General features: G+C 45.5%; 1 protein-coding gene across 1 annotated transcript; it reads left to right on the top strand.

The window, feature by feature from the left end:
* The first annotated feature begins 6,724 nt into the window (after positions 1-6,724).
* LOC123050830 (uncharacterized acetyltransferase At3g50280-like) lies at positions 6,725-8,375 on the top strand. Its single transcript, XM_044473559.1, has one exon. The coding sequence runs from the start codon at positions 6,780-6,782 to the stop codon at positions 8,118-8,120; it is 1,341 nt and encodes a 446-aa protein (XP_044329494.1). The 5' UTR covers positions 6,725-6,779; the 3' UTR covers positions 8,121-8,375.
* Positions 8,376-12,637: the final 4,262 nt, after the last annotated feature.

The following is a 12,637-nucleotide window of genomic DNA, read 5'->3' as shown; positions in this document are numbered from 1 at the left end:
AGCACGCCCTACGCGGCGGCCCGCGCCATGTCGAGCATGGTGCGGAGAGAAGAGGCCACGCGAGGGTGCCGAAGCGGCGGCCGCCGGAGTCGAGGGTGGCGGAGGTGAGGACGGGCACGGGAACGGCAAAGCCCAGAGGAGCTCCTGTTGCGCGCTGTGGCTAGGCCGGCCAATCTTCCTGGCTCCTGAGAAACAGAGCCCAAGAAGAACTTCACTACTCTAGTCGACTTTGTTACATCATTCTAAAAAACCCCAACTTTTCCATACAAAAATTTCAGAAAAAATTGAAAAGTATTAGAAAATGTTACGATTTAAATAATATATATATACATGTTTAAAAATGTTCAAGAATTTTACAAAATGTTTGGGAACTTAAAAAATGTTCATAAGGCCCTGAATATAAAAATGAGCAGGTAAAAAAGCAAAAACCCAAAAGATAATCGGCAGAACACACAAAGAAGAACATTGAGAACGAAGGAAAAACAGAATCCCAGATGAATAAGCTTTTAAAAACTTTCCATAAAAAGTGGAAAAAACAGAAAGAAAGAAGAAAAAAACCTGCCCTGCTACGACATCCAACAGAATTATTCTTCCACCAGAATCATGGTCCTTCGACACAATTATAATGTCAACATTAACCATGAAAAAGCCCTCCGCCGCCAGGGTCCCACATACTCTTCTTTTGATCCGCTGGTACATTCATTTCTGGCCTATAGGTGGTAAAGCGTCTTTGTAAATTGTTGTACGCGGCCTTGGCACCGGTGTACGTGAAATACTCCTGAAGATGCCATTACACATAGAATTTACATCATAAAGAGGGTAAGCATATATGGCTGGTTGTAAAATCTTGCGGAGGGTAATCTTCGTGTGTGCAAGCTGGATGACTACATAGATGGGATTCTTGACGTGGTAGGAGACCATGTAGGGATCAACAAAACCTAATTGCTGGTCTTTCTACTCTGTCTAGAGAATGGCTTATAACAGGTGGAACCTTCCATCTATTGCTCCCACTGAGTTGGCAAAATGTTGTTCTCTGCCTGTTACTGAGACTAGATTACGGAACACGTTTTGGAAAGGGGTTACTGAAAAAATAGAAAAGAGATGCGCATGCTGGCAGGGGAGGCTGTTGAATATGGCAGGGAGAGTTACCCTGGTACAATCCCGCATATCAAACATGCCCATGTATATGATGTCGTTTTACCCCTTGCTAGTAGGGGTCAGAAAGAAAGCTGATTTCTTCAAAGCTAGACTAGTGTGGCAGGAGAATGAAGATAAGAAAAAATATCACCTGGTTAATTGGAAAACCTGCTGTCTTCCAAAAGACTTGGGGGGACTGGGGATTTTAAATCTAGAGCTAATGAATAAAGCACTCTTAGCTAAATGCCTGTGGAAACTGGAAACAGAGGATGGGATGTGGATAAAAATCCTTCTTAACAAGTATGTGGAAGGAAAATGTATCTCTGGACTAAAAAAGAAAACGGGAGATTCCCAATTCTGGGGGAGCCTCATGCAGATCAAAGACGTATATTCTCGAAACGTTAAGAAAAAACTTGGAGATGGCAAAGGCACACGCTTCTGGAAGGATTGGTGGGTGGGGGCTAAACCTCTAAAAGAGGCCTACCCAAGTCTTTGCTACATCAATTTGAATCATAACATTTGAGTGGCTGAGGCCATTCACATGGGATGGGCTGGGTTTAATTTCAGAAGAAACCTATCTACAGACAAAATTGCTTTGTGGGATAGTTTGAAATCAAGATGTGAGAGAGTGAGAATGTATGAAGGTAAAGATCAGCCACAGTGGATGCTGACAGCGAACAGACAATTTTCTGTTAGATTGCTATATCACTCCTTGATTAAAACGGAGGTGGGATTCCCACAGAAATTTCTTTAGGAAATTAAAATACCAGCTAAAATCAAAATGTTCTTCTGGCTTATTGCTAAAAAATGTGTGTTGACCAAAGATAATCTAATAAAAAAAGGGTGGCGAGGGAGGCAGGGCTGTGTGTACTATGGACAAGATGAAACCATAGATCATCTGTTCTTCACTTGCTCTGCTGCTAGACTTTTGTGGAGCCTAATAAAATGTTTATTTAATTTGAACAATCCCAAATGGGGTGGACGATTGTTTGGGAACTTGGATCAAAAAATTTGTTAAGATTGAGAAGAAACTTGTGCTAGTTGGAATATCTGCCCTATTATGGGCCGTCGGGAAATGCAGAAATGATATTACTTTTCGAGATAAGAAAAATAATGATCCTATGAAACTGATAAAACTAACATGCAACTGGATCGTGGATTGGTCTGTTTTGCAGAGAAAAAACCCAGAACAAAGCTTACTGATGCTGGGGGCAAAGCTAATCGAGCGAGTAGCAAGTGAGATCTACAAGGCATCACAAGGATGTAGGCCTGGAGTGCTGCGTCTGACAGGCTGAAGCGGACTTGTTCTCTATTCTTGTTCGAAAAGCTAGTCGTTTTTGCTTGTATTTCTCCAATTCGGGGGCTGCGTCCCCTTTCTATCCTTGCCGCCTGTGGCCTAGGCAGTTAGTTGATCTATATTTGAACTGCTAAGGTTGGTAATTCCCTCTTAAAGGGTTAGTCATCTAGGGATCTGTAAGAACCTGCTATCTGAATCTGTTCTCGTGCGTTGGTTTCGTTAATGAAATCGGAGGGGAGCCCCCCCCTCTTTTGCTAAAAAAACTAACTTTTGAAAGGAAAAACAAAGCATATGGTATTAAAATCTGATGTTCAGTTTCTCATCGATCCCCAAGAACAAATACTCAAAGTCAAACTATGAGCATAAAAGGTAAACAATATTCTGCAGTAACTATTAACCCATGATTTGCAATCACAGTATTACTACTCCATATCAGTAGCTGACTTGGGAACTTCACCAAGCAATGCAACTTGTTTGAATTGTATTGCATTTAGAACAACAATTACCTGCAAACAAAATCACCGAGAATAAAGGGTATCAGATGACAGGAGGAAGAAATAATTGTGCTTCGAATAAAAGGATATCAATGACATACCTTTGGTAGAGAAGAAATCATACAAACATGAAGAAAAATAAATCATATCCAAGCTTGTGCAAGCTGAACCTGTTTATGCCACTGGAAATTAGAAAACAATGTACACCATAAAAAAATGAAGGTCTCCTTCCAGGGAACCAATGGATATTTATTTTACTTAAGTGGTCATAAAAAATCCTGCGGCAGGCGGGATCAGCAATCTACAAATCTTTCTATGATATATGATTTCAGAAGTGGTCATAAAAAATGCTACTAATTTAATATGCAAGAATAGTGTGCCATTTAAAGAATTTTGTTGATAAAAAATAGTCATCATATAATATATCATCTAGTATATGGCACGGATTTTGCAGTACCATTTGAACAATCTAGTTGATTATCGTAACTTCTAAACCGAGTCAAAACAAATTACATGTCACATCAGAATCATTTTGTAGCCTACACCTATTAAAAAGTTTCTATACTACGTATATATTTTGTAGAGAGAATTTATGAGTGATCAATGTATACAATAGATTTATCAGTGATCAATGTATACAATAGATTCAACCATCACTCACTTTTCTATCATAAAGTCAGGCACATTGGTTATCAAGAAAAACTTGTCCATCTTCAGTTAGAGGAGAAATTTTGTTTGAAAAATCACGGGGGTGAGGGGAGCTCCCCACCTGAATATATTTCTCAAGTTTTGTAATCCATCGTATGACTGATTACAAAGAGGTGAATTACATAAGCACGTGTAAGCATGAGGACAGGTAAGAACGCCACGAGGAGACGGCCTGTTTTTCTTCTGGCTTCTTCATCCGGTGGATCCAAAGTATAAGGTCTTGTACGATGTTCTTGAGGGTGGTGATGCCGTGGTGATTCTGCTTCCTGAAGGTCATGGCATTCCTGGAATCCCATATCTTCCATAGAATGATGAGCAGCACTGAGTTCCAGATTCTGTGATCGGTGTTGGCAGGTATGTGGCAAAATATCACTAATCAAACCAAAGTTTAGAAAGAACATAATTACCTCCGAGCACAAGGACAAACTCCCTTGTCCAGTGTAGTAAAAATCAGTCAACAACACTATTGCAGTGTTCAGATTTCAGATAAAGCTTATACAGCGTACTTCTAGCTTTTGTTTATGACAAAAGTCTGCAATGAAAAAGAAGATAATATTATCACTTCGATGATATGAGACTGCAACGAAAAGAAAGTACTCTCACCGAAAATAAAACACAACTCATCGCATTGACAGCAATAGAGCATAGCAGTTTGAGAAGTGGATCAGATAATCGCAGCCTGGACATAGTAATCGTGCAACGTCCGGAGAGCAGTCGAGGCGAGAGAGGTCAGTCCTTCTGATGATTAAGAGAAGACCGACGGGAGCCGCGACTAATGGTGAGTAACAAAGAACCCGCCAGGATTCAACTCCTCGAGAAGAATTACTCCAGCAAGAAATCTAGACGAGCTCATGGGCTACTGACGGTGTGCTACACCCTGGGTGTCCCGTCGAATGTTGTTCCATGTGCTGGGCTGGCCCTAGGGGGGAATGTATCCGGTGCACCCGCACTTGTGGTGCTACTGGTGCACCGGATGCCATAAAATATTTTAAAAAAACTAAAAAAAATCTAGCACGTTAACGCAACATCAATGTATGATGCCACAAAATTACATATAAAAATTCAAAATAGTTTTTGAGATACAAAAATGACAAGTTTGACATCAGTGTGATAATGGGCCAAATATAAAGCTCAAGTTGTGTTATGTGCTATTCAGTGTTGAATTTATCATTTTTGTTTTCCGAGTTATGTTTCAAATTTTGATTTTAAATTTACTGACAACCTACATTGGTGTTGTGTAAGTGTGCTAATTGTTTTAGAATTTTTTGAACATTTTAAAAGCACAATATGAATTCGGTGCACCGGTAGCACCACAAGCTCCGGTGCACCAGATATTTTCCGGCCCTAGGGGCTAGCAGGACGTGATAATTCTACGGGCCTCTAGCCAACGTAGGAAGCCCCACCAAGGCACGAACTCGTCCACCGGCTTAGGATTCTTGTAACCCTAGGTCTCGTCGTCCTTTATAAGGTGATGAGAACAGGGACAACTCGGGGCATCCACTCCATGGTCATCATCTCGGTAGCTATAACCATCTTACATTTGTAACTTCCTCATGCATGTGTTTTCATCATCAATTTAATCAAGGCAGGAGTTGGGTTTTACCTCAACCATGAGGACCTGAACCTGGGTAAACTCCCCGTGTGCCATCCCCTTTGGTACATCCAGTCACACTCTCCACACCCTACCGAGGCTATTGACGATTTTCGGCACCGTCGCTTTTAGTGTTGTATTTTTGAACCTGGTTTAGTTGTAAGATAGGGTGTTCTAACTGAACATGGTTGTGATTACATTTGACATGGAACCAGGGAATCGACGCCCGATGATCTTAAAAAAGGGCAAGACATAAGGCGTAAACTAAAATAATGTAAAAATGTTGGTGATAACGGCTCCAAGATGGACTTAAAATTGACGTTTTCAGAAGTTTGTCTAGGTGACAATAGAAAGCACAAAGATCAAAAAACAATTAATAAATAGTAATGGCTTGTATTACAATGAGCTACTGCTCAACCAGCCCAGATGGACCAATTTATGTTGGGAGCTTCAACGTAACTCAAATAACAACATGATTCAGATAATTAAACACTTTCAGATAAATTACAACCAGGTAAAGATTTCAGATACCTTCCCTAGTTCGACAGCTTATGTATGCGTGTTTGGCTTCAAATAAGAGAAAGCGACGCTGCCAAAATTTCACTCGATGCAGTTCCTATATTACCCAAGAAAATTGGCTTCAAAATATGCCAAAAAAGAAAGGAACAACTAATCTAATCTATTTCCCTAAAAAAACTAATCTATTCTATGAACCAAGTGACCGATAACAGAAACTCTAAAAAACTCAGCTAAAATATAATTAGCAGACAAATTAACGAACCGTAAAACTCACTTTGCCAATCGCACTTGAAGAAAAAAGAAAAGCATGGAAACGACCAAAGTTAGTCTTGCGCTGAGATTTGCGTTGGACAAAAAATTCAACTGAGTGCCAATTGAAATCGGGCGACTGGAATTAGGGAAAAATGAAACAAGGAACAACCGTTCATGGTAGTGTACGGTAGAGAAACCACTCTAATATCATGTTCGAGCATACACATACTCCTCTATAAGGTTTACGCACTGATTCTTGGAAGAAGAAGAAACTGATAAGGTGGAGAACCAACTTGTGATTGGAGGGTGGTTGTATCCTCTATCCACAAGGGATCAAACTTTTAGCTTGACACATGCGTGTCTTGTTAAGGATGAAATATTCTCTTAGTAGAAGACGTTGTTTCCGGCAATAACGAGGAGCCTGTGGTGACATCCTTAATTTCAGTCTCTTAGGGCCACTCATAAGGGTAAGACGTGCATGCATATGTTTTTATGAGTGAATGTACATGCTTATATTTGAGCGTTTGTAAGTTGTTTTAAAAAACTGCAAAGGACCACATGACAGATGTGGTAAGCAATCCAAATAATTAAAAAAAAGGAAAAAAAAAAGCTGCAAAGGAAAACTAAACTACGGATATGAAAGTTTGCCCGTGCACGTGACAAGTTCTTCATCGCTGGGATTATATAGGGATGCCCGGCCGGCCTCCACCCCAAGCCACACCACAGTACCCCAACTCACATTCTGGTTAGATTCTGGCTGAGTACTGCTCCGGCCATCAAAATGGACGGCGGCGGTGTGCAGATCATCTCCCGGCGTATGGTCAGGCCGGAGTACCAAAAGAGGGAGCCTGAGACCACCGTCCACCTCACGCCATGGGACCTGCAGCGGATCACCGTGGACTACGCCCAGAGGGGCGTCGTCCTGCCCAAGCCTCCGCCCGGCGTGCTCCAACACCTCTCATCGTCCTTTGCACGCGCCCTGGGCCGCTTCTACCCCCTCGCCGGCCGCTTGACCGTCTCCGACGGACCGGGCCTCACGATCTCGCTCCGCTGCAGCGACCAAGGCGCCGAGTTCGTCCACGCCGTGGCGCCCGGGGTCACCATCGCCGACATCACCAGCACGCTCTGCATCCCACGCGTGGTCTGGTCCCTGTTCCCTCTCAACGGGGTGGTCGGCACGGACGCCGCCGTGGACCCCAGCCTGCCCGTCCTGGCAGCGCAGGTCACCGAGCTCGCCGACGGCCTCGTCGTCGCCATGTCGCTCAACCACGCCGCCGCCAACGGCACCACGTTCTGGGACGTGTTCAACACGTGGTCCGAGATCAGCCGCAACGGAGACACCTCACTGTCCACGTCCACGTTGCCACTGCCCCTGCCCAAGAGGTGGTTCCTCGAGGGCTGCACCGTGCCGATCCCGCTCCCCTTTGCCAAGGTGGAGGACATGGCCAGGAAGCCGGAGTACCCGCCGGTGAAGGAATGCTCGCTCCATTTCTCCACGGAGAGCGTGAGGAAGCTGAAGGCGAAAGCGAACAATGAGATGTCGGCCGGCACAGGAGCCACCATCTCCTCCCTGCAGGCCGTGCTCGCGCACCTGTGGCAGGCCACGTGCCGTGCCCGGGGGCTCGTGCAGGACCAGGAGACGACGTGCTCGCTCGCCGTCGGATGCCGGGCGCGCCTGAAGGGCATGCCGCAGGTCTACGTGGGCAACGCGGTAACGGGCGCCGTCGGCAGGGCCGCCGTGGGCGAGATCCTGGGCGACGGCCGGCTGGGCTGGGCGGCGTTGCTCCTGAACCGGGCCGTGGCTGCGGTGGACGAGGCGAGCGTGAGGGAGGAGCTCGCGGCGTGGCCTGGAAACCCCAGCTTCAAGTACCTGGCCGGCGGCGGCGCGGCGATCATGGCCACGGGGTCGCCGCGGTTCGACGTGTACGGCAACGACTTCGGATGGGGCAGGCCGGTGGCCGTCCGGAGCGGCCCCGCGAACAAGGTGGACGGGATGGTCACGGTTTACGGGGACGGCGGAGGGAGCGGGGGCTTGGAGCTGCAGGTGTGCCTCGCCCCTGACGTGCTCGACAGGCTCGTCGCCGACGAAGAGCTGCTGACCTCGTACGGTACGCCGGTCTAGGATGATGTGCTCGCCGACGGACGACACGCCGTGGAAAGTTACCATGCATGCAGCTGCATTTCTTGTGTGGGAATAAGAATCCTCCCAGCGTAATTTTAAGGTTTCACTTTTGAGTCTGTCACGTCTGCTGCACACTGTTAGCCACAATGTGGCGTTTGCCTGTATCTAGTCAGCAAAAAATGTTGGGGTGGACTGTAAAATTCTTCTGTTTTTCATATGATGATGAAGCTCAAACAAACAAAAATTCTTACACAACCTCTGTCCAAGATTACTTGTCTTATAGATTTGTCTAGATAGAGATGTATCTAATGTGTCTTGATACACAAATCTAAAATAAGTATTTTAAAATAGTCTTGCTAAGTCTTAATCGACTGACATTCAGCACCCCTTCATCAAGGGGATAGGAGTAGCGATATGTGTTGCCAAGATGATGGTTTCAGACTTACTAATGTATTACTTTGTAAGGTCACTATGAATAATTAATAAAATGGCTGCATGCATCGTTCAGATGGAGAGGCCGGGGGTATATCCTCCTTTATAAAAAAAGTCTTCGTCGATTGAGTCGATGCTATATCCGTGAGATTTACATAGTGTCCGTGCAAAAGTTTCTTTTCAGTTTTTCCTTTTTCTCTTTTACATGTTATATCAGTTAACTGAGACTTGGTGGAATAGAGAGGGAGTATTTTCTTATGATCCATTCGTTCCAATTGGCATGGATGTCTGCAAACCGCACATAAACGAGCGTGCCCATGGAATGGATGTGCTCTTTTTTTTAACACGTATGTTCCATTTCTTTAACCCAAATAAACGAAGGTCGTCCCCTATGCTTTAGACGTAGGCTCTACAGTATGCTATGCTGTGTACTGCACATGAAGTGTGCCTTGCCATGAGTTGGTCAAGGGGTACAATAGTGATCCGAGAATGGATCACATGACAGCGGTCGAACTTATCCTTAGTATCTAGTGGACTAAAGAATTTTCTCAATTATGGAGGTGAAAAGGAGTTCGTCGTAAAGGGTTACGTCGATGCGAACTTTGACACTAATCCGGATGACACTGAGTAGTAAACCGGATTCGTATAGTAGAGCAGTTATTTGAAATGGCTCCAAGTAGCGCGTGGTAGCATCCACAAGATGACATAGATATTCGTAAAGCACACACGGATCTGAAAGGTTCAAACCCGTCGACTAATAACCTCTCTCACAAGCATAACATGATCAAACCAGAACTCATTGAGTGTTAATCACATGGTGATGTGAACTAGATTGTTGACTCTAGTAAACTCTTGGGTGTTGGTCACATGGTGATGTGACCTATGAGTGTTAATCACATGGTGATGTGGACTAGATTATTGACTCTAGTGCAAGTGGGAGACTGTTGGAAATATGCCCTAGAGGCAATAATAAATAGGTTATTATTATATTTCCTTGTTCATGATAATCGTTTATTATCCATGCTAGAATTGTATTGATAGGAAACTCAGATACATGTGTGGATACATAGACAACACCATGTCCCTAGTAAGCCTCTAGTTGACTAGCTCGTTGATCAATAGATGGTTACGGTTTCCTGACCATGGACATTGGATGTCGTTGATAACGGGATCACATCATTAGGAGAATGATGTGATGGACAAGACCCAATCCTAAGCCTAGCACAAGATCGTGTAGTTCGTTTGCTCAGAGCTTTTCTAATGTCAAGTATCATTTCCTTAGACCATGAGATTGTGCAACTCCCGGATACCGTAGGAATGCTTTGGGTGTACCAAACGTCACAACGTAACTGGGTGGCTATAAAGGTGCACTACAGGTATCTCCGAAAGTGTCTGTTGGGTTGGCACGAATCGAGACTGGGATTTGTCACTCCGTGTAAACGGAGAGGTATCTCTGGGCCCACTCGGTAGGACATCATCATAATGTGCACAATGTGACCAAGGAGTTGATCACGGGATGATGTGAGTTACGGAACGAGTAAAGAGACTTGCCGGTAACGAGATTGAACAAGGTATAGGGATACCGACGATCGAATCTCGGGCAAGTAACATATCGATAGACAAAGGGAATTGCATACGGGATTGATTGAATCCCCGACATCGTGGTTCATCCGATGAGATCATCGTGGAACATGTGGGAGCCAACATGGGTATCCAGATCCCGCTGTTGGTTATTGACCGGAGAACGTCTCGGTCATGTCTGCATGGTTCCCGAACCCGTAGGGTCTACACACTTAAGGTTCGATGACGCTAGGGTTATAGGGAAAGTATGTACGTGGTTACCGAATGTTGTTCGGAGTCCCGGATGAGATCCCGGACGTCACGAGGAGTTCCGGAATGGTCCGGAGGTAAAGATTTATATATGGGAAGTCCTGTTTTGGTCACCGGAAAAGTTTCGGGTGATATCGGTAATGTACCGGGACCACCGGGAGGGTCCCGGGGGTCCACCAACTGGGGCCACCGGCCCCAGAGGGCAGCATGGGCCAAGTGTGGGAGGGGACCAGCCCCAGGTGGGCTGGTGCGCCCCCCCACCAGGGCCCAAGGCGCCTAGGGTTTGGGGAGGGGGCGCCTCCACCTTGCTTGGGGGGCAAGTTTCCCCCTCTCCCCCCTTGGCCGCCGCCCTAGATGGGTTTTGGGGCTGCCGCACCCCTTGGGGTGGAAACCCTAGAGGGGGCGCAGCCCCCTCCCTCTCCCCTATATATAGTTGAGGTATTGGGGGCTGCAAACACATGAGTTTTCCTCTCCCTGGCGCAGCCCTACCTCCTCCTCCTCCTCTCCCGCGGTGCTTGGCGAAGCCCTGCGGGATTGCCACGCTCCTCCATCACCACCACGCCGTCGTGCTGCTGCTGGATGGAGTCTTCCCAACCTCTCCCTCTCTCCTTGCTGGATCAAGGCGTGGGAGACGTCACCGGGCTGCACGTGTGTTGAACGCGGAGGCACCGTTCTTCGGTGCTCAGATCGGAATCAACCGCGATCTGAATCGCTACGAGTACGACTCCCTCATCCGCGTTCTTGCAACGCTTCCGCATCGCGATCTACAATGGTATGTAGATGCACTCCCCTTCCCCTCGTTGCTAGATTACTCCATAGATTGATCTTGGTGATGCGTAGAAAATTTTGAATTTCTGCTACGTTCCCCAACAGTGGCATCATGAGCTAGGTCTATGCGTAGTTTCTATGCACGAGTAGAACACAAAGCAGTTGTGGGCGTAGATGTTGCCAATTCTTCTTGCCGCTACTAGTCTTATCTTGTTTCGGCGGCATTGTGGGATGAAGCGGCCCGGACCGACCTTACACGTACGCTTACGTGAGACAGGTTCCACCGACTGACATGCACTAGTTGCATAAGGTGGCTAGCGGGTGTCTGTCTCTCCCACTTTAGTCGGAACGGATTCGATGAAAAGGGTCCTTATGAAGGGTAAATAGAAATTGGCATATCACGTTGTGGTTTTACGTAGGTAAGAAACGTTCTTGCTAGAAACCTATACAAGCCACGTAAAAACTTGCAACAACAATTAGAGGACGTCTAACTTGTTTTTGCAGCATGTGCTATGTGATGTGATATGGCCAGAAGATGTGATGAATGATATATGTGATGTATGAGATTGATCATATTCTTGTAATAGGAATCACGACTTGCATGTCGATGAGTATGACAACCGGCAGGAGCCATAGGAGTTGTCTTTATTTTTTGTATGACCTGCGTGTCATTGAATAACGCCATGTAAATTACTTTACTTTATTGCTAAGCGCGTTAGCCATAGAAGTAGAAGTAATCGTTGGCGTGACAACTTCATGAAGACACAATGATGGAGATCATGGTGTCATGCCGGTGACAAAGATGATCATGGTGCCCCGAAGATGGAGATCAAAGGAGCAAAATGATATTGGCCATATCATGTCACTATTTGATTGCATGTGATGTTTATCATGTTATGCATCTTATTTGCTTAGAACGACGGTAGTAAGTAAGATGATCCCTCACTAAAAATTTCAAGAGACGTGTTCCCCCTAACTGTGCACCGTTGCGAAGGTTCGTTGTTTCGAAGCACCACGTGATGATCGGGTGTGATAGATTCTAACGTTCGAATACAACGGGTGTTGACGAGCCTAGCATGTACAGACATGGCCTCGGAACACATGCGAAACACTTAGGTTGACTTGACGAGCCTAGCATGTACAGACATGGCCTCGGAACACAAGAGATCGAAAGGTCGAACATGAGTCGTATAGTAGATACGATCAACATGGAGATGTTCACCGATGATGACTAGTCCGTCTCACGTGATGATCGGACACGGCCTAGTTTGACTCGGATCATGTATCACTTAGATGACTAGAGGGATGTCTATCTGAGTGGGAGTTCATTTCATAATCAGATGAACTTCATTATCATGAACATAGTCAAAAGGTCTTTGCAAATTATGTCATACGCTTTAGTTCTACTGTTTAAGATATGTTCCTAGAAAAATTTAGTTGAAAGTTGGTAGTAGCAATTATGCGGACTGGGTCCGTAAACTGAGGAT

The sequence above is a fragment of the Triticum aestivum genome, chromosome 2D, assembly GCF_018294505.1.
Source record: "Triticum aestivum cultivar Chinese Spring chromosome 2D, IWGSC CS RefSeq v2.1, whole genome shotgun sequence".
Classification (NCBI taxonomy): Eukaryota; Viridiplantae; Streptophyta; class Magnoliopsida; order Poales; family Poaceae; genus Triticum; species Triticum aestivum.
The sequence above is the reverse complement of the archived record's forward strand: the minus strand, read 5'-3'. Positions and strand labels throughout refer to the sequence as shown.

Excerpts from the sequence above, each read along its gene's own strand:
- LOC123050830 (XM_044473559.1), top strand. The coding sequence starts at position 6,780 with ATGGACGGCGGCGGTGTGCAGATCATCTCCCGGCGTATGGTCAGGCCG.